This window comes from Leptodactylus fuscus, chromosome 11 (genome assembly GCF_031893055.1).
Source record: "Leptodactylus fuscus isolate aLepFus1 chromosome 11, aLepFus1.hap2, whole genome shotgun sequence".
NCBI lineage: Eukaryota > Metazoa > Chordata > Amphibia > Anura > Leptodactylidae > Leptodactylus > Leptodactylus fuscus.
Window position 1 is genome coordinate 82227962 of NC_134275.1, and position 27311 is coordinate 82255272.

Consider the following 27311-nt stretch of genomic DNA (forward strand, 5'->3'; position numbering starts at 1 on the left):
TGAAATGGCTGTTATAAACACCAAAATATTTAGAACTAAAAATGATTAAGATTAATAGGGGTGCCCAAACTTTTTCATAGGACTGTATATCCTATTAGTATTATAAAGGTGAAAGTTTGTGAGATTGGATGTTTCTGGGTTCGGATGTTTGTTCCTCAATCTGAATGGATTTTGGGGAAATTTCACACACACACATATTTGCCAGGAAAAGGTATTACGCTACTTTAAATGTGGGTCACACCCCCCCCAAATCGCCACCGTGACCCTCCAAACAATCCCCCGGCTTTCTGCCAGCGCTGGTCTGTGCACGCACCTGCTATTGGTGCAGGGCAGGCTGTGGGCGGGCTCTGGAGCCAGGGCTGCGGCACCATAGGTTGGAGCTGAAGGTGGGCGTGCCGATTCAGCAGGGAAGCACTGAGGAAGATGGCAGCAGCCCACATGGTCCTGGCGCCGCAGCTGTCCCAGCCCACCTACACAGCTATCGGGCGGAGGAGGCTGCTGCACCCGACATACCACAGGTAAGTGCAGCGGGTACAGGGGGTTGGGGTGTCCCGGGGAGGGGGGCCACCACATTCCCCAGCTTCATGATCCCCCCCCCCCGTCATTGGCCCCAGTGTAGTTAGACTCACCTTGCCACGCTCCCCCGACACTCTCTCCGCTCGCTCGATGTACATAGGTGTCCGGCGCCTGGATTGCAGTCTACCTGCCTAGGCTGCAATACAAGCGCACGCCTGACAGGCCAGGGAGGCAGAGCGAGGCTTCGGCTGTCATAGCAACCTGACGCCCTCGCTGTGCCTCCTATAAGCCTCATGCAGCCAGCCGCCCGACACTGATGTGCAGCAAGTGAGCGGAGAGAACGACGGGGGAGCATGGCAAGGTGAGTCCAACTACACTGGGGACGATGTGGGGGGGGGGGCATGAGGCTGGGAGCAGAGATGGGGGGACAAGAAACTGGGGGAAGGTGAAGGGGGGATAAGAAACTGGTGGCAGAGATGGGGGGACAACAAACTGGGGGCAGGTGAAGGGGGGGACAAGAAACTGGTGGCAGATGAAGGGGGGGACAAGAAACTGGTGGCAGAGATGGGGGGACAACAAACTGGGGGCAGGTGAAGGGGGGGACAAGAAACTGGTGGCAGATGAAGGGGGGGACAAGCACCTAGAGGATGAGATGGGGGACAAGAAACTGGGGGCAGAGATGAGGAGGAACAAGACACTAGGGTCAGATGAAAGAGGGACAAGAAACTGGGGGCAGAGAAGGGGGGACAAGAAACTGGTGGCAGATGAAGGGGGGGACAAGCACCTGGAGGATGAGATGGGGGGACAACAAACTGGGGGCAGAGATGAGGAGGAACAAGACACTAGGGTCAGATGAAAGAGGGACAAGAAACTGGGGGCAGAGAAGGGGGGACAAGAAACTGGTGGCAGATGAAGGGGGGGACAAGCACCTGGAGGATGAGATGGGGGGACAACAAACTGGGGGCAGAGATGAGGAGGAACAAGACACTAGGGTCAGATGAAAGAGGGACAAGAAACTGGGGGCAGAGAAGGGGGGACAAGAAACTGGAGGCAGAGATATAGGGGGACAAGAAACTGGGGGAAGACATGGGAGAACAAGAAATATAAGTGGTTCAGCGCCACCGCCAACCCCCGGAAGAAGTCGTGGGTAACTGCTAGTACAGTATATATACAACGTCCAGATGAAAGTGTTTTGGTCACTTCTCCTCCCCAAACAAGCAATAAAAAGAATGATATAAAAGATGAACATACCAGAAAATGACGCCAATAAAAACTACAACATGTTCTGCAAAAATAAAGCCCCCATTAATAAAATAGAGGAAAAAATCCTTTAATAAAAATATAGAATAGCCATAAGTGTAAGGATTTGCTACCTATGTGCCCCCTCATCCCAATGGAGAGTAAACGCCATTACACTGAATACAGACCCCTCTAGTACAACCGTCACCCCCTGTAAGTCTATAATAATATGAGATATTCTCCTGTATGACACGTGCACAGGCTGGAAGATGACGTCAAGTTCGGATCCACAGCAGGTTTGCAGCATATGTGGAAAATGTTTTGTAAATTCTTTTAATTACAAAGGGGCGGAGCTGTTTTCTGGGACATCCCTTCTCCTAAAACTGGGAGGCAGAGAAGTGGGGACCACAGAGAGAAGAGACAGACCCAGAAGCACAAGAGACTACCAGACAGCGCAGACATGAACAAGTGGATAGTTCTCACCTTCTTTACTATTCTGACCTGCCATTTGGGTAACTAGAAAGAAATATATGTGTGTGTACTGTGCTGTGTATACATGACATGGTGTAGTAGTGTATATGGAGGAGATGACACTGCTGTGTGTACTGTGCTGTGTATACATGACATGGTGTAGTAGTGTATATGGAGGAAATGACACTGCTGTGTACTGTGCTGTGTATACATGACATGGTGTAGTAGTGTATATGGAGGAGATGACACTGCTGTGTACTGTGCTGTGTATACATGACATGGTGTAGTAGTATATATGGAGGAGATGACACTGCTGTGTACTGTGCTGTGTATACATGACATGGTGTAGTAGTGTATATGGAGGAGATGACACTGCTGTGTACTGTGCTGTGTATACATGACATGGTGTAGTAGTGTATCTGGAGGAGATGACACTGCTGTGTACTGTGCTGTGTATACATGACATGGTGTAGTAGTATATATGGAGGAGATGACACTGCTGTGTACTGTGCTGTGTATACATGACATGGTGTAGTAGTGTATATGGAGGAGATGACACTGCTGTGTACTGTGCTGTGTATACATGACATGGTGTAGTAGTGTATATGGAGGGGATGACACTGCTGTGTACTGTGCTGTGTATACATGACATGGTGTAGTAGTGTATATGGAGGGGATGACACTGCTGTGTACTGTGCTGTGTATACATGACATGGTGTAGTAGTGTATATGGAGGAGATGACACTGCTGTGTACTGTGCTGTGTATACTGTGTGGTGTAGTAGTGTATATGGAGGGGATGACACTGCTGTGTACTGTGCTGTGTATACATGACATGGTGTAGTAGTGTATATGGAGGAGATGACACTGCTGTGTACTGCTGTGTATACATGACATGGTGTAGTAGTGTATATGGAGGAGATGACACTGCTGTGTACTGTGCTGTGTATACTGTGTGGTGTAGTAGTGTATATGGAGGGGATGACACTGCTGTGTACTGTGCTGTGTATACATGACATGGTGTAGTAGTGTATATGGAGGAGATGACACTGCTGTGTACTGTGCTGTGTATACATGACATGGTGTAGTAGTGTATATGGAGGAGATGACACTGCTGTGTACTGTGCTGTATATACATGACATGGTGTAGTAGTGTATATGGAGGAGATGACACTGCTGTGTACTGTGCTGTGTATACATGACATGGTGTAGTAGTGTATATGGAGGAGATGACACTGCTGTGTGTACTGTGCTGTGTATACATGACATGGTGTAGTAGTGTATATGGAGGAGATGACACTGCTGTGTGTACTGTGCTGTGTATACATGACATGGTGTAGTAGTGTATATGGAGGAGATGACACTGCTGTGTGTACTGTGCTGTGTATACATGACATGGTGTAGTAGTGTATATGGAGGAGATGACACTGCTGTGTACTGTGCTGTATATACATGACATGGTGTAGTAGTGTATATGGAGGAGATGACACTGCTGTGTACTGTGCTGTGTGTACATGACATGGTGTAGTAGTGTATATGGAGGAGATGACACTGCTGTGTACTGTGCTGTATATACATGACATGGTGTAGTAGTGTATATGGAGGAGATGACACTGCTGTGTACTGTGCTGTGTATACATGACATGGTGTAGTAGTGTATATGGAGGAGATGACACTGCTGTGTGTACTGTGCTGTATATACATGACATGGTGTAGTAGTATATATGGAGGAGATGACACTGCTGTGTACTGTGCTGTGTATACATGACATGGTGTAGTAGTGTATATGGAGGAGATGACACTGCTGTGTACTGTGCTGTATATACATGACATGGTGTAGTAGTGTATATGGAGGAGATGGCACTGCTGTGTACTGTGCTGTGTATACATGACATGGCATAGTAGTGTATATGGAGGAGATGACACTGCTGTGTGCTGTGCTGTATATACATGACATGGTGTAGTAGTATATATGGAGGAGATGACACTGCTGTGTACTGTGCTGTGTATACATGACATGGTGTAGTAGTGTATATGGAGGAGATGACACTGCTGTGTACTGTGCTGTGTATACATGACATGGTGTAGTAGTGTATATGGAGGAGATGACACTGCTGTGTGTACTGTGCTGTGTATACATGACATGGTGTAGTAGTATATATGGAGGAGATGACACTGCTGTGTGCTGTGCTGTGTATACATGACATGGTGTAGTAGTGTATATGGAGGAGATGACGCTGCTGTGTACTGTGCTGTGTATACATGACATGGTGTAGTAGTGTATATGGAGGAGATGACACTGCTGTGTACTGTGCTGTGTATACATGACATGGTGTAGTAGTATATATGGAGGAGATGACACTGCTGTGTACTGTGCTGTGTATACATGACATGGTGTAGTAGTGTATATGGAGGAGATGACACTGCTGTGTACTGTGCTGTGTATACATGACATGGTGTAGTAGTGTATCTGGAGGAGATGACACTGCTGTGTACTGTGCTGTGTATACATGACATGGTGTAGTAGTATATATGGAGGAGATGACACTGCTGTGTACTGTGCTGTGTATACATGACATGGTGTAGTAGTGTATATGGAGGAGATGACACTGCTGTGTACTGTGCTGTGTATACATGACATGGTGTAGTAGTGTATATGGAGGGGATGACACTGCTGTGTACTGTGCTGTGTATACATGACATGGTGTAGTAGTGTATATGGAGGGGATGACACTGCTGTGTACTGTGCTGTGTATACATGACATGGTGTAGTAGTGTATATGGAGGAGATGACACTGCTGTGTACTGTGCTGTGTATACTGTGTGGTGTAGTAGTGTATATGGAGGGGATGACACTGCTGTGTACTGTGCTGTGTATACATGACATGGTGTAGTAGTGTATATGGAGGAGATGACACTGCTGTGTACTGCTGTGTATACATGACATGGTGTAGTAGTGTATATGGAGGAGATGACACTGCTGTGTACTGTGCTGTGTATACTGTGTGGTGTAGTAGTGTATATGGAGGGGATGACACTGCTGTGTACTGTGCTGTGTATACATGACATGGTGTAGTAGTGTATATGGAGGAGATGACACTGCTGTGTACTGTGCTGTGTATACATGACATGGTGTAGTAGTGTATATGGAGGAGATGACACTGCTGTGTACTGTGCTGTATATACATGACATGGTGTAGTAGTGTATATGGAGGAGATGACACTGCTGTGTACTGTGCTGTGTATACATGACATGGTGTAGTAGTGTATATGGAGGAGATGACACTGCTGTGTGTACTGTGCTGTGTATACATGACATGGTGTAGTAGTGTATATGGAGGAGATGACACTGCTGTGTGTACTGTGCTGTGTATACATGACATGGTGTAGTAGTGTATATGGAGGAGATGACACTGCTGTGTGTACTGTGCTGTGTATACATGACATGGTGTAGTAGTGTATATGGAGGAGATGACACTGCTGTGTACTGTGCTGTATATACATGACATGGTGTAGTAGTGTATATGGAGGAGATGACACTGCTGTGTACTGTGCTGTGTGTACATGACATGGTGTAGTAGTGTATATGGAGGAGATGACACTGCTGTGTACTGTGCTGTATATACATGACATGGTGTAGTAGTGTATATGGAGGAGATGACACTGCTGTGTACTGTGCTGTGTATACATGACATGGTGTAGTAGTGTATATGGAGGAGATGACACTGCTGTGTGTACTGTGCTGTATATACATGACATGGTGTAGTAGTATATATGGAGGAGATGACACTGCTGTGTACTGTGCTGTGTATACATGACATGGTGTAGTAGTGTATATGGAGGAGATGACACTGCTGTGTACTGTGCTGTATATACATGACATGGTGTAGTAGTGTATATGGAGGAGATGGCACTGCTGTGTACTGTGCTGTGTATACATGACATGGCATAGTAGTGTATATGGAGGAGATGACACTGCTGTGTGCTGTGCTGTATATACATGACATGGTGTAGTAGTATATATGGAGGAGATGACACTGCTGTGTACTGTGCTGTGTATACATGACATGGTGTAGTAGTGTATATGGAGGAGATGACACTGCTGTGTACTGTGCTGTGTATACATGACATGGTGTAGTAGTGTATATGGAGGAGATGACACTGCTGTGTGTACTGTGCTGTGTATACATGACATGGTGTAGTAGTATATATGGAGGAGATGACACTGCTGTGTGCTGTGCTGTGTATACATGACATGGTGTAGTAGTGTATATGGAGGAGATGACGCTGCTGTGTACTGTGCTGTGTATACATGACATGGTGTAGTAGTGTATATGGAGGAGATGACACTGCTGTGTGTACTGTGCTGTGTATATGAATAGATTAGTATTTGTGTATCTGTATACAGTATATCTCCTGTTACTCATGATGTCTTTCTTCCACTAGGTGGCGCTATTAAATGCTATACCTGTGATTATGGGACTTGTTCTGGATCCTATAAGACAACACTCTGTGGGACTTTAGAGATTTGTATGACAGAGAGAATGACGTCAGGTAATGAATTATTCTTCTCTCCGTATACAGCAGTGTGTATGGACATATATATGTAGTTATCAGTCCTCCAGTATACGGCTGTATTTTTTTGGGCAGTTGGATGTTCTTCAATCTCACGTTTCTGGTATATCTCATTGCACAATGGTGAAATCCTTGTATGCAGCCTCGCTATTGTGACATCATTGTGTGTATTATCTAATTATTGTGACATCACTTTATTTACTCGATGATGTCACAATAGCAGGATAATGGACACAACAGGGTATAATAAGACAGCACAGAGTCCGACTAGACTTGATATGTTCCTGATCCTTTATAGGGTTTGATGCTCGATGATGAAACTGTCACTTTCTTAGACTGTTTTATCTATAAGTATGAACAGGTTTTTATCACAAACAATATCTTAAGGTGCAGAATGCACCAAGTGACAAATCCTATAAGTTGGGGTCTAATATACAGTGAGATACCACATAGATTTCTCTGCTCTTGTTTCCTTGGCTCCCTCAGGGTCTTCTTAAGGCCTCCTGGCTGAGGTCACGTCCTTGGGGAACCTCTGAGGCTTGTGATTGGGCCTTACTGATCACCTGGGACATGACATCATCCAGGAGGCCAAAAGACGCCTGAAGAGGACGGTGAGGGAACCAACGATGGCACAAATGCAGTCGGGATAGGTGACGGAAAAGAGTAGAAGACTGAAGAGACCTCAGAGTATAACTTTTGCAAAACTTTGGTCGAATCCAACTCCTCTATGGTATGAATTGTGGCAGGGAGGAGGTCACCTACGTATGGCCATCCAGCTTATCCCTTGTTCAGTAGTGACGCCATTACTCCGGGCTGCAGAGTAGACTTATAAGACTATAACTAGACTACACAACCATAGCTGGGCCTTCTTTCTATCGGTCCCATGTCAAACACTGAACTATAGTATAAGCCGTTGGTGGAAGGTTGTCCATGGGTTGGTGGAATACTTGGCCATGTCTGGTCAACATTCTCTTACATCCTTTGTTTGGGTTTTCTTGCCACTTTTCTTATTCTTATCTCTTTGCCTTCTCAGGTCCATTCTCCTTGCAGAAGAAGTCTTGTTCACCACGCACAAACTGTGTTCAAGATTCTGAGACCACATATGAAGGCATAAAAGTGACAACAACTCCTTCATGCTGTTTTACCGACCTCTGCAATTCAGCCGGCGTTCCCTCGGCGTCCATTCTAACCGCCATTGCTATGGTCATCTCGTTGTGGATGGCCACACTCTGAGGGATTCCCCATATGTCATGGCTGCCTGCGGCCTACTGTATATGCCTGGTTTCTTTTGCACGTTACTATAATCTGTTCTATTCACTAGTATTGGAGGTACGCTTGTTACCTGCTCACGGTAGAGTTGAAGTTGGTCCTTTGTTGGCCCTTCAATGTCACCTTGATCAGTGGATTAGTAGATCTGTTGTAAAGTGACTTTCCTCGCTGTGAGCAGGTCGTTTCTAAGCTAGAATTTGACTTATGTGTGATATCTATATACATATACTTTTTTTTACACCATTGATGTGTACCTCCAGAAAAAAGCTATATCTTCACAGTGCTCTCAGTTCCTCGTGGGCGGGGCCTTTCCCTTCAATGCTTAGTTCTTTGTGCCGCAAATCTCTTCTTCTTTGTAACTTCCTGAAAGTAACTTCCCATATTCCACCATGTTATTGATAATGTGATGCTACAGCCCGGTCCTAGCTCATTCCCTCCTCCTCTCTGCCCTATTGTCTATTAGACTCAGCGCCGATGCTGCTGTAATCCCAGGATTAAGGTAGCAAATCCCATCTCCAGGATTACAGCTTGTCACTCCCTGGGTGGGAATAATGTTCAGGTTATGTCGGCCATACTTCTATATCTAGATCTCCCTCTGTGACTTTCTTGGCAAGGAGGAAGTAAAGTTCTGCAGTAACTGAACCCGACTCCTCCACCGCCCCCGAATGACCCGCACGGAGTCCCCCACTATAATTCCAGATTCATACACTGAGGTTGTCATACTAAGAGGCTTTTATGTACATGACTCGGATTTGTTTAAGGGTTATGTTCCTTGCTCAGTTTTTTATTATTTTTTATGTAAAATCTTGCTTTTTCTATGATATCCTGTAAAATAAAGAAGAATTGTAATATTTAATCACTTGTGACTTTCTGGTGGAATTTTTGATATCATTTAGTTACAACTAACAAAAAATCTATTTCTATTTTTCTTCCAAAGTTTATTATACAATTTGGAATCCAACCAGATTAGATGTGACCAACATGAATCCCAAATGTGTGATAACCAATATGTCTATATACCAAGATTAGCAATCCTCTGTGCCACTGTGGAGGCAGCGGCAGCTGTATTATTACTGATGTTGGGTCTGGTTCTAACCCGGTGGAAACGATCGCAGTGATCATCGACGTTAACTCTACTGAAACCTGTCCGAGGAACCATTTTGCCTGGGATTGACGCCCCATGGAACAAGATCGAGGGGTGGCAATCTCTTGCCTAAGCAGCCCCGGGGTCTATTAAAGGCTCCCAGGTATACTGGTTAGGCCTCCTGTTGCGATGGGCAACCTGTGATAGAACTCTAGAGATTTTACAATACATTGCATTGCATTAGCATTGCAATGTATTATATCAGTGATCAGAGTAGACCAGGCATCTCTGCAATCGGACATGCCCAATCTACAAACTTATCGAAATATTCTACAATATGGTGAACACCTTATATTACGCCCTCCCTGCACAATAATATTGGTGTAGACTGGTGTGACCTCTTCATGGTGTTGCCCACGTGATCTCCCCCCAGATACGTCCTCCATATAACCTTACGGTTCGTCCTTCTTGGTGCTACAATAGCAATGTCGAGGAGTGTAATTTTGTTTCAAGTTCCCTCTTGCAAATGATCCAACCACAAAAGGTTGTATAAACTTCAGAAATTCGGGGAATTACGGCTGTGAAAGGAATGTACCCAACACTCCTAGAGCTGCGGCCAGGAAAGACTAAGACATGCCAATCACTGATTATTAAGAAAATTCTCCGGGATTATCTTATATGTCAAGATGGATTCTTCACTAGCAAGTTACGGCTTAGACGAGGATTCTACAATTAACAGCTCTCAGTCAGTAAGATTGTGCCCCATTATGACTGTGTCCTCCCACAGGCTGGGGAATGTGCTGGGTCTATACCAGACCTAGGATTGGGCACCACCACGCGTTTCTTGGCTCCAAGTGAAGAGCGCACTTACTGGCCAAGTGAAATAATGAAAAACACAATTTCTGTGAAAACTTCCAAAGTGACGGGACAAGTGATCTAAGCAGGCTGAGTCAATGGTACCACACACGGTATCAGCAGACCTCTACATTATTAAGACCCCTAAGTTAATCAGACTTAAGACCAGACCCCTCACCAGCACATGATGTACTGAATACACAGCCATGAGGCTTGGTTCACACTAACTTTGCATCTCCATTGCTCAGGTCCATTGGGGAAAATGGAGAGGTGGACCGCTAAAACACATTACACATGGAGTCTGGCGGACCCCATAGACTATAATGGTGTTGGTCAGGTGCCAAGAGGTTTTAAACTGAAACTGGAGGGAGAAGATGTTCTCTGTGTAGGACATTTCCTCCACTGATTTTCACCAGAGATTGTGATTGTGTCGGAGTCTCCAATGGAGATTCCAGCACAGATGTGAACAAAGCCTGAAATGTAATGGAAGTTACACAGTTACATGGTAGATGAGGTTGGATAAAAACATGGGTTCAAAAGGTCCAACCTACAACCCTACAGCGTTGATCCAAAGAAATGCAAAAACAAGAAAAAAATCCATGAGGCTCATGCCAATATCCACATATCAGGGGAAAATATTCCTTCCTGATTCCAAATTCTGCAATCATTATAAAACCTTGGATTTTCACCAATAATCTAAAGACCATAACCTGTAATATTTTTCCATTCTAGAAAGACATTCAGGTGCTCCATGAACTTGTACAATGGGTCCACCATCACTACATCCTGGGAAAGTGACCTCCATAGTCTTACTGCTCTTACAGGAAAGAATCTCTGAACTGGTGAAATGTTCCTGCCACAAGAGGACGTCCCCTTGTCACTGTCACCGGTCTAGGTGTAGAGGACGTCCACTTGTCACTGTCACCGATCTAGGTGTAGAGGACGTCCACTTGTCACTGTCACCAGTCTAGGTGTAGAGGACGTCCCCTTGTCACTATCACTGGTCTAGGTGTAGAGGACGTCCCCTTGTCACTGTCACCGATCTAGGTGTAGAGGACGTTCCCTTGTCACTGTCACCGGTCTAGGTGTAGAGGACGTCCCCTTGTCACTGTCACCGATCTAGGTGTAGAGGACGTCCCCTTGCCACTGTCACCGGTCTAGGTGTAGAGGACGTCCCCTTGTCACTGTCACCGGTCTAGGTGTAGAGGACGTCCCCTTGTCACTGTCACCGGTCTAGGTGTAGATTATGTCCCCTTGTCACTGTCACCGGTCTAGGTGTAGAAGATGTCCCCTTGTCACTGTCACCGGCCTAGGTGTAGATTATGTCCCCTTGTCACTGTCACTGGTCTAGGTGTAGAGGACGTCCCCTTGTCACTGTCACTGGTCTAGGTGTAGAGGACGTCCCCTTGTCACTGTCACCGATCTAGGTGTAGAGGACGTCCCCTTGTCACTGTCACCGGTCTAGGTGTAGATTATGTCCCCTTGTCACTGTCACTGGTCTAGGTGTAGATTATGTCCCCTTGTCACTGTCACCGGTCTAGATGTAGAGGACGTCCCCTTGTCACTGTCGCCGGTCTAGGTGTAGAGGACGTCCCCTTGTCACTGTCACCGGTCTAGGTGTAGAGGACGTCCCCTTGTCACTATCACTGGTCTAGGTGTAGAGGACGTCCCCTTGTCACTGTCACTGGTCTAGGTGTAGAGGACGTCCCCTTGTCACTGTCACCGGTCTAGGTGTAGAGGACGTCCCCTTGTCACTGTCACCGGTCTAGGTGTAGATTATGTCCCCTTGTCACTGTTCTAGGTGTAGAGGACGTCCCCTTGTCACTGTCACCGGTCTAGGTGTAGATTATGTCCCCTTGTCACTGTCACCGGTCTAGGTGTAGAAGATGTCCCCTTGTCACTGTCACCGGCCTAGGTGTAGATTATGTCCCCTTGTCACTGTCACTGGTCTAGGTGTAGAGGACGTCCCCTTGTCACTGTCACTGGTCTAGGTGTAGAGGACGTCCCCTTGTCACTGTCACCGGTCTAGGTGTAGAGGACGTCCCCTTGTCACTGTCACCGGTCTAGGTGTAGATTATGTCCCCTTGTCACTGTCACTGGTCTAGGTGTAGAGGACGTCCCCTTGTCACTGGTCTAGGTGTAGAGGACATCCCCTTCTCACTGTCACTGGTCTAGGTGTAGATGACGTCCCCTTGTCACTGTCACTGGTCTAGGTGTAGAGGATGTTCCCTTGTCACTGTCACCAGTCTAGGTGTAGAGGACGTCTCCTTGTCACTGTCACTGGTCTAGGTGTAGAGGACGTCCCCTTGTCACTGTCACCAGTCTAGGTGTAGAGGATGTTCCATTGTCACTGTCACCAGTCTAGGTGTAGAGGACGTTCCCTTGTCACTGTCACTGGTCTAGGTGTAGATTATGTCCCCTTGTCACTGTCACTGGTCTAGGTGTAGAGGACGTCCCCTTGTCACTATCACTGGTCTAGGTGTAGAGGATGTCCCCTTGTCACTGTCACCGGTCTAGGTGTAGAGGACGTCCCCTTGTCACTATCACTGGTCTAGGTGTAGAGGATGTCCCCTTGTCACTGTCACTGGTCTAGGTGTAGAGGACGTCCCCTTGTCACTGTCACCGGTCTAGGTGTAGAGGACGTCCCCTTGTCACTGTCACCGGTCTAGGTGTAGATTATGTCCCCTTGTCACTGTCACTGGTCTAGGTGTAGAGGACGTCCCCTTGTCACTGGTCTAGGTGTAGAGGACATCCCCTTCTCACTGTCACTGGTCTAGGTGTAGATGACGTCCCCTTGTCACTGTCACTGGTCTAGGTGTAGAGGATGTTCCCTTGTCACTGTCACCAGTCTAGGTGTAGAGGACGTCTCCTTGTCACTGTCACCGGTCTAGGTGTAGAGGACGTCCCCTTGTCACTGTCACCAGTCTAGGTGTAGTGGACATCCCCTTGTCGTTGGTCTAGGTGTAGAGAATGTCCCCTTGTCACTATCCTTTTTGGAATGAGAATTCTGATTGTGTATTTGTGTGATCTTGAATGTATTATTTACATGATTCTAAAGAGAATACAGTGCGATATAGGACACCATTGGTGACCATTCATTTTGCACACTGAAATGCACAACTTATGACGTGTTCACACCAATCTCCTCTCCTCTGTTCTCAGATACTTCATGTGCTAAACATCCAAGGTCTAAGTTCCAGAGTAATTTTCCAAGCAGTAGTCACAGCGATTTGCTAACATGTCAGATTGCAGTTCTATATCGTGACTTATCTCTAATAGTAAACTATAGGTGGGGCACATTAAACATGGTGCACCCAGGTGGCGTTTTGTACACCCTATAGGCAACACTAACAATTATAATGCAAGATATAGACCTGGGACATAAAGCAACGGCAAAGTGTAATGAACAAAGTGCATAACATCACTGAACAAATAGCATGACACACAAAAAAGGCTTCTAGGAACCGATCTATAATACATAGTGTATGACACTGTCAGGGCTCCTAGGACTATATATATCTATAATACATAGTGTATGACACTGTCAGGGCTCCTAGGACTATATATATCTATAATACATAGTGTATGACACTGTCAGGGCTCCTAGGTCTATATATATATCTATAATACATAGTGTATGACACTGCCAGGGCTCCTAGGACTATATATGTCTATAATACATAGTGTATGACACTGTCAGGGCTCCTAGGACTATATATATCTATAATACATAGTGTATGACACTGTCAGGACTCCTAGGAACCTATCTATAATACATAGTGTATGACACTGTCAGGACTCCTAGGACTATATATATCTATAATACATAGTGTATGACACTGGCAGGACTCCTAGGACTATATATATCTATAATACATAGTGTATGACACTGTCAGGGCTCCTAGGACTATATATATATATCTATAATACATAGTGTATGACACTGTCAGGGCTCCTAGGACTATATATATCTATAATACATAGTGTATGACACTGTCAGGGCTCCTAGGACTATATATATCTATAATACATAGTGTATGACACTGTCAGGGCTCATAGGTCTATATATATATCTATAATACATAGTGTATGACACTGCCAGGGCTCCTAGGACTATATATGTCTATAATACATAGTGTATGACACTGTCAGGGCTCCTAGGACTATATATATCTATAATACATAGTGTATGACACTGTCAGGGCTCCTAGGACTATATATGTCTATAATACATAGTGTATGACACTGTCAGGGCTCCTAGGAACCTATCTATAATACATAGTGTATGACACTGTCAGGACTCCTAGGACTATATATATCTATAATACATAGTGTATGACACTGGCAGGACTCCTAGGACTATATATATCTATAATACATAGTGTATGACACTGGCAGGGCTCCTAGGACTATATATATCTATAATACATAGTGTATGACACTGTCAGGACTCCTAGGACTATATATATCTATAATACATAGTGTATGACACTGTCAGGGCTCCTAGGACTATATATATCTATAATACATAGTGTATGACACTGTCAGGGCTCCTAGGACTGTATATATATAATACATAGTGTATGACACTGTCAGGACTCCTAGGACTATATATATCTATAATACATAGTGTATGACACTGTCAGGGCTCCTAGGACTATATATATATATATCTATAATACATAGTGTATGACACTGTCAGGGCTCCTAGGACTATATATATCTATAATACATAGTGTATGACACTGTCAGGGCTCCTAGGACTATATATATCTATAATACATAGTGTATGACACTGTCAGGGCTCCTAGGACTGTATATATATAATACATAGTGTATGACACTGTCAGGACTCCTAGGACTATATATATCTATAATACATAGTGTATGACACTGTCAGGGCTCCTAGGACTATATATATATATATCTATAATACATAGTGTATGACACTGTCAGGGCTCCTAGGACTATATATATCTATAATACATAGTGTATGACACTGTCAGGGCTCCTAGGACTATATATATCTATAATACATAGTGTATGACACTGTCAGGGCTCCTAGGACTGTATATATATAATAGATAGTGTATGACACTGTCAGGGCTCCTAGGACTGTATATATATAATAGATAGTGTATGACACTGGCAGGGCTCCTAGGAACCTATCATTTCTAGTTCTGTAAGGCCAAAATAGTCAATGTTTTATTAAAGTGTAAGTGTCATTATTATACTCTAGTATCTCTGGAGACCCCAAAGTATAATAGGCGGAGGTCCCAAGGGAGATGGAAGGTAAGAATGAATATTTGTTTTCCATTACCTCTTTTGGGCCTCCATCTTGCTTGAGCTTCTCCTTTGCTCTGGTAACAGCATTTAGTGATCTGCTTTCCAGCATAGTCATGGCCATAGGCAGCAATAGACTAATGAAGACTCATTGAGGTCATGCTGTGTGCAGGGAGGGGGAATAGATCAGCAGTGACACCATCTAGTGTCCATCGTGGATGCAATGATGAATCAGTAGTATTATTTATAGAGATGTTATCTTCTATTGTAACCCTGTCTGTAATGAAAGTGAAGTGACTGCTGCAAAGAAAACCTCTGCAGAATTGACAAATGGTAAGCTATTAGGTTTAGGAGCCAGTGTGGAAATAGCAGGATATAAGTCATATGAAAGGTGGAATAGTGTAAGCAAGGAAGCAATACTGTAATAACATAGCAGTGGTGGAGAAGAACGCACATGGTCCATGGGTCCACCAGATCTATCAAATGATTAACAGGCCAAGACCTGGCACCATGGAGACCGAGCACTGTGTCACCAGCCTTGTCCTTCAGGCCGTCCTGCATACTGATACTGAACAGGTCAACTCAAGGCAACTGCACAGACAATTATAAAGTCAACAAACCGTATCACGACGCCCAGAGCAATGTGTCACTTGGAAAAAATAGTTACCTGGAAATTTTCCATTTTTGCATCATTGTTCGTTAGTCCAGCACTAGTCCTCCTATGGACAGCGACTATTCAGACTAAGTGCCTGTGCTGTCCCCCTGCATGTACTTGTGTACTTACCCCTGCTTACAGAGTACACTAGTCCACAGTACAGGACGACAGGCCTTCCTCACTAAGGCCAGGAGCCACCAGAGATCCCTGCCCATATTATGCCCAATGGACTGCCCATTCAGTGCCTGGTACCTCCTTGGACAGAGGGCACCAACTTAAGGGCACCGTGGGATTAAGGTACAGTTTAAGTTAGAGTTTCCAGCCTCTCTGCTGCCTGAGGTGAAAAGTCAAAGAACACAATACAGGAGTACAGAACTAGTACTGAGCAGAGTCTATATACAGGTTAGCAGAAGCTGTACTGTACAGTGTCTATATACAGGTTAGCAGAAGCTGCACTGTACAGTGTCTATATACAGGATAACAGAAGCTGTACTGTACAGTGTCTATATACAGGTTAGCAGAAGCTGCACTGTACAGTGTCTATATACAGGTTAACAGAAGCTGTACTGTACAGTGTCTATATACAGGATAACAGATGTGGTACTGTACAGTGTCTATATACAGGATAACAGAAGCTGTACTGTGCAGTGTCTATATACAGCATAACAGAAGCTGTACTGTACAGTGTCTATATACAGGTTAGCAGAAGCTGTACTGTACAGTGTCTATATACAGGATAACAGAAGCTGTACTGTGCAGTGTCTATATATAGGATAACAGAAGCTGTACTGTACAGTGTCTATATACAGGATAACATAAGCTGTACTATGCAGTCTCTATATACAGGATAACAGAAGCTGTACTGTGCAGTGTCTATATACAGGATAACAGAAGGTGTACTGTACAGTGTCTATATATAGGATAACAGAAGCTGTACTGTACAGTGTCTATATACAGGATAACAGAAGCTGTACTGTGCAGTGTCTATATACAGGATAACAGAAGGTGTACTGTACAGTGTCTATATACAGGATAACAGAAGGTGTACTGTACAGTGTCTATATACAGGATAACAGAAGGTGTACTGTGCAGTGTCTATATACAGGATAACAGAAGGTGTACTGTGCAGTGTCTATATACAGGATAACAGAAGGTGTACTGTACAGTGTCTATATACAGGATAACAGAAGCTGTACTGTACAGTGTCTATATACAGGATAACAGAAGCTGTACTGTGCAGTGTCTATATACAGGATAACAGAAGGTGTACTGTACAGTGTCTATATACAGGATAACAGAAGGTGTACTGTGCAGTGTCTATATACAGGATAACAGAAGCTGTACTGTACAGTGTCTATATACAGGTTAGCAGAAGCTGTACTGTACAGTGTCTATATACAGGATAACAGAAGCTGTACTGTGCAGTGTCTATATATAGGATAACAGAAGCTGTACTGTACAGTGTCTATATACAGGATAACAGAAGCTGTACTGTGCAGTGTCTATATACAGGATAACAGAAGGTGTACTGTACAGTGTCTATATACAGGATAACATAAGCTGTACTATGCAGTCTCTATATACAGGATAACAGAAGCTGTACTGTGCAGTGTCTATATACAGGATAACAGAAGGTGTACTGTACAGTGTCTATATATAGGATAACAGAAGCTGTACTGTACAGTGTCTATATACAGGATAACAGAAGCTGTACTGTGCAGTGTCTATATACAGGATAACAGAAGGTGTACTGTACAGTGTCTATATACAGGATAACAGAAGGTGTACTGTACAGTGTCTATATACAGGATAACAGAAGGTGTACTGTGCAGTGTCTATATACAGGATAACAGAAGGTGTACTGTGCAGTGTCTATATACAGGATAACAGAAGGTGTACTGTACAGTGTCTATATACAGGATAACAGAAGCTGTACTGTACAGTGTCTATATACAGGATAACAGAAGCTGTACTGTGCAGTGTCTATATACAGGATAACAGAAGGTGTACTGTACAGTGTCTATATACAGGATAACAGAAGGTGTACTGTGCAGTGTCTATATACAGGATAACAGAAGCTGTACTGTACAGTGTCTATATACAGGTTAGCAGAAGCTGTACTGTACAGTGTCTATATACAGGATAACAGAAGTTGTACTGTACAGTGTCTATATACAGGATAACATAAGCTGTACTATGCAGTCTCTATATACAGGATAACAGACGCTGTACTGTACAGTGTCTATATACAGGATAACAGAAGCTGTACTGTACAGTGTCTATATACAGGATAACAGAAGGTGTACTGTACAGTGTTTATATACAGGATAACAGAAGGCGTACTGTACAGTGTCTAAATACAGGATAACAGAAGCTGTACTGTACAGTGTCTATATACAGGATAACAGAAGCTGTACTGTGCAGTGTCTATATACAGGATAACAGAAGGCGTACTGTACAGTGTCTATATACAGGATAACAGAAGGCGTACTGTACAGTGTCTATATACAGGATAACATAAGCTGTACTGTGCAGTCTCTATATACAGGATAACAGAAGGCGTACTGTACAGTGTCTATATACAGGATAACAGAAGGTGTACTGTACAGTGTCTATATACAGGATAACAGAAGCTGTACTGTGCAGTGTCTATATACAGGATAACAGAAGGTGTACTGTACAGTGTCTATATACAGGATAACAGAAGCTGTACTGTGCAGTGTCTATATACAGGATAACAGAAGGTGTACTGTACAGTGTCTATATACAGGATAACATAAGCTGTACTATGCAGTCTCTATATACAGGATAACAGAAGCTGTACTGTGCAGTGTCTATATACAGGATAACAGAAGGTGTACTGTACAGTGTCTATATACAGGATAACAGAAGGTGTACAGTGCAGTGTCTATATACAGGATAACAGAAGCTGTACTGTACAGTGTCTATATACAGGTTAGCAGAAGCTGTACTGTACAGTGTCTATATACAGGATAACAGAAGCTGTACTATGCAGTCTCTATATACAGGATAACAGAAGCTGTACTGTGCAGTCTCTATATACAGGATAACAGAAGGTGTACTGTGCAGTGTCTATATACAGGATAACAGAAGTTGTACTGTACAGTGTCTATATACAGGATAACATAAGCTGTACTATGCAGTCTCTATATACAGGATAACAGACGCTGTACTGTACAGTGTCTATATACAGGATAACAGAAGGTGTACTGTACAGTGTCTATATACAGGATAACAGAAGGTGTACTGTACAGTGTTTATATACAGGATAACAGAAGTTGTACTGTACAGTGTCTATATACAGGATAACATAAGCTGTACTATGCAGTCTCTATATACAGGATAACAGACGCTGTACTGTACAGTGTCTATATACAGGATAACAGAAGGCGTACTGTACAGTGTCTATATACAGGATAACAGAAGGCATACTGTACAGTGTCTATATACAGGATAACATAAGCTGTACTGTGCAGTCTCTATATACAGGATAACAGAAGCTGTACTGTGCAGTCTCTATATACAGGATAACAGAAGGCGTACTGTACAGTGTCTATATACAGGATAACAGAAGCTGTACTGTGCAGTGTCTATATACAGGATAACAGAAGGCGTACTGTACAGTGTCTATATACAGGATAACAGAAGGCGTACTGTACAGTGTCTATATACAGGATAACAGAAGGTGTACTGTACAGTGTCTATATACAGGATAACAGAAGCTGTACTGTGCAGTGTCTATATACAGGATAACAGAAGCTGTACTGTACAGTGTCTATATACAGGATAACAGAAGGTGTACTGTACAGTGTCTATATACAGGATAACAGAAGGTGTACTGTACAATGTCTATATACAGGATAACAGAAGCTGTACTGTACAGTGTCTATATACAGGATAACAGAAGGTGTACTGTACAGTGTCTATATACAGGATAACAGAAGGTGTACTGTACAATGTCTATATACAGGATAACAGAAGCTGTACTGTACAGTGTCTATATACAGGATAACAGAAGGTGTACTGTACAGTGTCTATATACAGGATAACAGAAGCTGTACTGTACAGTGTCTATATACAGGATAACAGAAGCTGTACTGTACAGTGTATATATACAGTGCCTACAAGTAGTATTCAACCCCCTGCAGATTTAGCAGGTTTACACATTCAGAATTAACTTGGCATTGTGACATTTGGACTGTAGATCAGCCTGGAAGTGTGAAATGCTCTGCAGCAGAATGTTATTTCTTTGTTTAATTTTTTTTTAAATTGTGAAAAGTTTATTCAGAGGGTCATTTATTATTCAACCCCTCAAACCACCAGAATTCTGTTTGTTTCCCCTAAAGTATTAAGAAGTAGTTCAGGCACAAAGAACAATGAGCTTCACATGTTTGGATTAATTATCTCTTTTTCCAGCCTTTTCTGACTATTTAAGACCCTCCCCAAACTTGTGAACAGCACTCATACATGGTCAACATGGGAAAGACAAAGGAGCATTCCAAGGCCATCAGAGACAAGATGGTGGAGGGTCACAAGGCTGGCAAGGAGTACAAAACCCTTTCCAAGGAGTTGGGCCTACCTGTCTCCACTGTTGGGAGCATCATCCGGAAGTGGAAGGCTTATGGAACTACTGTTAGCCTTCCACGGCCTGGACAGCCTTTGAAAGTTTCCTCCCATGCCGAGGCCAGGCTTGTCCGAAGAGTCAAGGCTAACCCAAGGACAACAAGGAAGGAGCTCCGGGAAGATCTCATGGCAGTGGGGACATTGGTTTCAGTCAATACCATAAGTAACGTACTCCACTGCAATGGTCTCCGTTCCAGACGAGCCCGTAAGGTACCTTTACTTTCAAAGCGTCATGTCAAGGCTCGTCTACAGTTTGCTCATGATCACTTGGAGGACTCTGAGACAGACTGGTTCAAGGTTCTCTGGTCTGATGAGACCAAGATCGAGATCTTTGGTGCCAACCACACACGTGACGTTTGGAGACTGGATGGCACTGCATACGACCCCAAGAATACCATCCCGACAGTCAAGCATGGTGGTGGCAGCATCATGCTGTGGGGCTGCTTCTCAGCCAAGGGGCCTGGCCATCTGGTCCGCATCCATGGGAAGATGGATAGCACGGCCTACCTGGAGATTTTGGCCAAGAACCTCCGCTCCTCCATCAAGGATCTTAAGATGGGTCGTCATTTCATCTTCCAACAAGACAACGACCCAAAGCACACAGCCAAGAAAACCAAGGCCTGGTTCAAGAGGGAAAAAATCAAGGTGTTGCAGTGGCCTAGTCAGTCTCCTGACCTTAACCCAATTGAAAACTTGTGGAAGGAGCTCAAGATTAAAGTCCACATGAGACACCCAAAGAACCTAGATAACTTGGAGAAGATCTGCATGGAGGAGTGGGCCAAGATAACTCCAGAGACCTGTGCCGGCCTGATCAGCTCTTATAAAAGACGATTATTAGCTGGAATTGCAAACAAGGGTTATTCCACAAAATATTACACCTAGGGGTTGAATAATAATTGGCCCACACTTTTATGTTTAAAATTTATTAAAATTTAACTGAGCAACATAACTTTTTGGTTTGTAAGATTTATGCATCTGTTAATAAATCCTGCTCTTGTTTGAAGGCTCTAACTTATTTGCATCTTATCAAACCTGCTAAATCGGCAGGGGGTTGAATGCTACTTGTAGGCACTGTACAGGATAACAGAAGCTGTACTGTACAGTGTCTATATATACTTTGGGATGAAGGTGCCCTGTGTTAATGGAGCTGTAGTCAGCATGCTCGACCATACACTCTTCACATCCGTGAGATGGAGCACTGGATATACCCAATATAACCTATTGACATTATGTTTGGAAATTTGGCCAAGTCTTGCCCATGAAAAAGGAGATGAGACATCTGAATCAGGGTCAATGACTTTCTGTATAAAATGGAAGAAGGAATGCTAACAAAAAAGTTAAATAAAAATGTTTTAATTGAAAAGTGGAAGACATTCAAGCAAGTTTTTGGGATGTGCACCCCACAAAATATTACATAGTTGCATTGGTGAATACGAACACAAGTATATAGAACAAGGACGCATAGTGCAAATAACATAGGACACCAATACAATTGATCGAGGTTACTAAAATTTGGCAAGTACCAAAGCCAACATGGTGGCAATGCCAGTGATCACAGAGACTTTGGGGGCAGCTGCTGAATTACATAGGTTGGTAATACAGCAGGAACGTGTGGTGGTTATGGTCATGCCGATATAGGTGACAGAAGATTCGGTCAGGCATTCTATAGCGTTCAGGCATCCCTTCTGCTTCAAGCCAATGTTGCCTGCAAGAATACAAGAACAGAGTTAAGAGTGGGCGCCTGGTTGACCAAACCCATGTCATATAGGGGGACAAATTATGTTAGGGCAACATTAATGTGTGAGGCAAACCCTGGGTAACAGTAGGCACTGTGGGTGGGCTCCAAAAGGGGACATACTGCCCCTCCTCCTCCCCCATGTACACATCCAACCTGCTACAAATTTAAATCCCACCCCTAGGCGTGACCTTTTCCCTTTGACCCCCATTAATTCTTCTTGGGACTGCCGCCATCTTGGAGAACTAATCGCAGATCTTCTAAGGATGTAGGCTTGCTTCAATCCATCCGTCTCTCAAGTCATCCCAGACAGACTGGATCATGATGAAGTCAGCGCAAAGATTTCTACACTGTTCTACTCGAAGTGCTTAGCTCTTTCACAGATTACTCACCAGTTTTTGCTGTCGCGGTCCCACAGACTTGTAACGGACTACACGAGGTCTTCATTGGAAATAGACAGGTTCCATAGTCACATGAGTAGCACTCCATGGCATGCCCTAGAACAAAGTGCAAGAAGACGTGAGATGTGCAATACAAGAGTCTATTTGAGTTTGTGAAATCAATGGCCTGTCCTTGGGTGATTGAAGGGGTCGCTATGCTCACACGGGCACGGTGGTCACTTGGAGTGCCTGTGGAGTTTTGCAGTCTTTCAAACAACTGATTGGATTGGATGCAGAGAGCTGAACACCCTATGATCTAACACTGCAATTCACATATGGACCGGTCTGGAAAAAAATTGCAGCATTCTCAACTCCAGTTTATATCCTGGAATGGAAGACAATTGTCTCCTTCATGGACATACAGACCCAACACCAAGAAAAACCATTGGAGATTTGTTGTGGCTACAACTTGGATAGTGTTTCAGGCATCCATATGAAAAAAAAATTCTGAGGTCATATTTTTTCTAAATACGACAGTACAAAGAGTGGTTTTTGTCAAGCCTGATTTGGATGACCGACATGGTCACGTTCAACATCAATAGTATGGTCACAAGAACTGGACAAACTAATCACATGAACCAAGTATCAATCACCTATGATACATTCAGTTCACTTGAGTCAGAGATCCTTGGCCAGAATACGAACATCAAAATACTACTGTCTGAATGAGGTCTAATTGTGAGGCTCCTTCAGGACAATGGTCAACTGAAGGCTTGTTCGGCCAGCTCTACGTTGGGATTTCCATTCTTCGAATCCGCTTAGCAACTTGAAAAGTGGAACCCAATCTGCTTAAAAAGTGGCTACCCATATAAACCTGTGGACCCCATGTACTATAATGGGGTCTGCCAAGTTTCCACCCACTGCGGAATGGGGAATGGGATTCCCAAATGGTCATCGATCGCAGATGTGAACCTAGCCTTAGCCATCTCTCCTGAATTCCCCAATACATAACGTTCAGTGGAGCTTTCTCAAGAATGATGGTAGATCATATCACAGATAACATGTCCTATTCTTCTCTCTGCACCTCCACCATTATGAAAGGCAGGAAGATTCAGAAGGCTTCATACACATTAGCTAGCTGGTCAGGCCTACTGAAGGAAACCTATATGGCCACCATTAAACTGCCTTTATAAAAAAAAACCCTCTATGAGAAGCCAACACTCTTAGGACGTAATAGCACCTCACACCAGGAACCACATCATGGCAACCTATAGCTACATCAATAGATAAAAATTTCCAGTATGCGATAACAGCCACTCCTAAACCAAACAAAACCCCTACAACCTTCACACAACCGGTACCAGAGAACACCAGCTGGAAAAAAAAAGTCTCAGGATGGCGTCATCTATGACTAATCATCAGGTTTTTCCCTTTCACTTGACTCCTGTAGGTGAAGACATGTGATTTAACCCTAACCTTACCACTAAAACAGATTTTCCTATTGACCCAGTCATACAAGATTCAAGGCTGAGATGAGGGTCAACTAGACCACTAGAGAGGAGATGGTGCCAGGGGAGGAGCTCCCATAGCCAGTGGACAACACTACAGATGGTGGCATGGATCAGAGATGAGATGGTGCCAGGAGAGGTGCTCCCATAGCCAGTGGACAACACTATAGATGGTGGCATGGATCAGAGATGAGATGGTGCCAGGAGAGGAGCTCCCATAGTCAGTGGACACCACTACAGATGGTGGCATGGATCAGAGATGAGATGGTGCCATGGGAGGAGCTCCCATAGCCAGTGGACACCACTACAGATGGTGCCATGGATCAGAGATGAGATGGTGCCAGGGAAGAAGCTCCCATAGCCAGTGGACACCACTACAGATGGTGGCATGGATCAGAGATGAGATGGTGCCAGGAGAGGAGCTCCCATAGCCAGTGGACACCACTACAGATGGTGCCATGGATCAGAGATGAGATGGTGCCAGGGAAGAAGCTCCCATAGCCAGTGGACACCACTACAGATGGTGGCATGGATCAGAGATGAGATGGTGCCAGGAGAGGAGCTCCCATAGCCAGTGGACACCACTACAGATGGTGGCATGAATCAGAGATGAGATGGTGCCAGGGGAGGAGCTCCCATAGCCAGTGGACACCACTACAGATGGTGGCATGGATCAGAGATGAGATGGTGCCAGGGGAGGAGCTCCCATAGCCAGTGGACACCACTACAGATGGTAGCATGGATCACAGATTAGATGGTGCCAGGGGAGGAGCTCCCATAGCCAGTGGACACCACTACAGATGGTGGCATGGATCAGAGATGAGATGGTGCCAGGGGAGGAGCTCCCATAGCCAGTGGACACCACTACAGATGGTGCCATGGATCAGAGATGAGATGGTGCCAGGAGAGGAGCTCCCATAGCCAGTGGACAACACTACAGATGGTGGCATGGATCAGAGATGAGATGGTGCCATGGGAGGAGCTCCCATAGCCAGTGGACACCACTACAGATGGTGGCATGGATCAGAGATGAGATGGTGCCAGGAGAGGAGCTCCCATAGCCAGTGGACAACACTACAGATGGTGGCATGGATCAGAGATGAGATGGTGCCAGGAGAGGAGCTCCCATAGCCAGTGGACAACACTACAGATGGTGGCATGGATCAGAGATGAGATGGTGCCATGGGAGGAGCTCCCATAGCCAGTGGACACCACTACAGATGGTAGCATGGATCAGAGATGAGATGGTGCCAGGAGAGGAGCTCCCATAGCCAGTGGACACCACTACAGATGATAGCATGGATCAGAGATGAGATGGTGCCAGGAGAGGAGCTCCCATAGCCAGTGGACAACACTACAGATGGTGGCATGGATCAGAGATCAGATGGTGCCAGGGGAGGAGCTCCCATAGCCAGTGGACACCACTACAGATGGTGGCATGGATCAGAGATGAGATGGTGCCAGGAGAGGAGCTCCCATAGCCAGTGGACAACACTACAGATGGTGGCATGGATCAGAGATGAGATGGTGCCAGGAGAGGAGCTCCCATAGCCAGTGGACAACACTACAGATGGTGGCATGGATCAGAGATCAGATGGTGCCAGGGGAGGAGCTCCCATAGCCAGTGGACACCACTATAGATGGTGGGGTTTCCAGTTGACATGGACCATGTTCTATATATAAGAACAATAAGGACTGGGGAGTACGGTGGGGTCAGGCGGAAATTTAATGAATGATCTCCCATCAGACAGTATCCAAGACTCACTATGGCTGGTGGACACATTGGAAACCCTGGTCTTTGCCACCAAGAAACGTGTCTCTCTTCTATAAGATAACATGTAGGACACACTGGACCATCCAAACCTCGCTCCAGTCTGGGCACGTGTTATCAAGAAGGACCACCCTCCAGGGAATGGTTAACACAGATACCCAGAGATTTTAGGAAAGTGATATTATATCACATTTATCATGACGTCACCTCCAGTCTTACATGACCATCCTTCTAAGTTGGTTAACCCCTGTCCAGACAAGTTGGTGCATTATAAGATGTAATGGAGGACACGATAGATGGCACTACCTCCAACGCCACAACAAGATGGCAAATCTAAGGTTAGCCTTAGCGACAAAAACATTCATTGGCCTATATAAGATTCCCAGACCTAGCCACCGTCTTTTAGAGCCCACCATAATAGCACAAGCCCACATGTCGCAGTATCAGATTCTACAACAGCTGCAATTCCTGACAATCCTACCCCGACACCCTCTTAGAACGGCAACGTAGGGTTTCACACCAGTCCTACTGACCTCCATGTCGTGTGATCATAACATTGTCTATGCGTATTCACAGGCCATTTCTGCAGTCGGTCAATCTGGACTGCAGGACGTTAACCATTTAGAAGCTGCAAGAGCAGAGTCCAGACATAATGTCCATCATGGACATGAGATTCCTTGGATTTCATATACACATCCCATCATATAATACAGTAAAACCAGGCAGTAATACAAGGCTCGTTCTTTGAATCCACCTGCCAAGACCCATGCAGGTGCCAAAATACATCACATAGGTGTATACATAGAGGGTTACATACATCACATAGGTGTATACATAGAGGGTTACGATACCTATATGGCAGCCCAGTAGGAGGAGGCTGGCAACTAGAAATGCTTCCACCTTCATGTCGTCCCCAGGTTCTGGCTCAGCTTCAGCTCTGCAGCCTGTGTTTCTTTGTCTGGATTAAATAGAGACCCCTCCCCACCCCGCTGGTTGGAAGGAAAGGGATGTGTGTGATGGGGGATGGAGCAGTGATGGGCAACTTAGAGGAAAAAGAAACTCAGAAGTCTCAGAGACTGATTTCCTAGTTACGACCTGTTTACACATTCAGGTTTTCAGATGCAGTTTTTGAAACCATCATTGTAAAAAAATATATAGAGAGAGGACCATCTGTCTGGTAAACGTCCCTTCATTTATAAGCCATTTCTGGTTTTGGCAATATTGCGATCTGAAAATCTGAACCATTGTATCAAAGCAAAAAAAAAAAAATGATGCATTTTTTTTAAAGTAACAAAGAAGCAAAAAATTCAAAGAAATGTTCAAAAAC

The 27311-nt window shown here is 44.5% G+C and overlaps 2 protein-coding genes across 2 annotated transcripts; one reads left to right on the forward strand and one right to left on the reverse strand.

Moving 5' to 3' along the window:
• Nucleotides 1–466: 466 nt before the first annotated feature.
• On the forward strand, nucleotides 467–8036 carry LOC142184511 (ly-6/neurotoxin-like protein 1). Its single transcript, XM_075259408.1, has 4 exons — nucleotides 467–518; nucleotides 2101–2267; nucleotides 6672–6779; nucleotides 7834–8036. Exons 2-4 carry the CDS (start codon nucleotides 2216–2218, stop codon nucleotides 8031–8033), a joined length of 360 nt encoding a protein of 119 aa, XP_075115509.1. The 5' UTR covers nucleotides 467–518; nucleotides 2101–2215; the 3' UTR covers nucleotides 8034–8036.
• Nucleotides 8037–21952: 13916 nt separating this feature from the next.
• On the reverse strand, nucleotides 21953–26960 carry LY6G6D (lymphocyte antigen 6 family member G6D). Its single transcript, XM_075260549.1, has 3 exons — nucleotides 26836–26960; nucleotides 22718–22822; nucleotides 21953–22295 (listed from the first exon to the last, which is right to left on the reverse strand). Exons 1-3 carry the CDS (start codon nucleotides 26888–26890, stop codon nucleotides 22096–22098), a joined length of 360 nt encoding a protein of 119 aa, XP_075116650.1. The 5' UTR covers nucleotides 26891–26960; the 3' UTR covers nucleotides 21953–22095.
• Nucleotides 26961–27311: the final 351 nt, after the last annotated feature.

Excerpts from the sequence above, each read along its gene's own strand:
- LY6G6D (XM_075260549.1), bottom strand. The coding sequence starts at position 26,890 with ATGAAGGTGGAAGCATTTCTAGTTGCCAGCCTCCTCCTACTGGGCTGC. Across the intron at positions 22,823-26,835 it reads CCTACTGGGCTGCCATATAG|GGCATGCCATGGAGTGCTAC; the intron begins GTATCGTAACCC and ends ACTTTGTTCTAG. Across the intron at positions 22,296-22,717 it reads GACCGCGACAGCAAAAACTG|GCAACATTGGCTTGAAGCAG; the intron begins GTGAGTAATCTG and ends GTATTCTTGCAG.
- LOC142184511 (XM_075259408.1), top strand. The coding sequence starts at position 2,216 with ATGAACAAGTGGATAGTTCTCACCTTCTTTACTATTCTGACCTGCCAT. Across the intron at positions 2,268-6,671 it reads TATTCTGACCTGCCATTTGG|GTGGCGCTATTAAATGCTAT; the intron begins GTAACTAGAAAG and ends TTCTTCCACTAG. Across the intron at positions 6,780-7,833 it reads GACAGAGAGAATGACGTCAG|GTCCATTCTCCTTGCAGAAG; the intron begins GTAATGAATTAT and ends TTGCCTTCTCAG.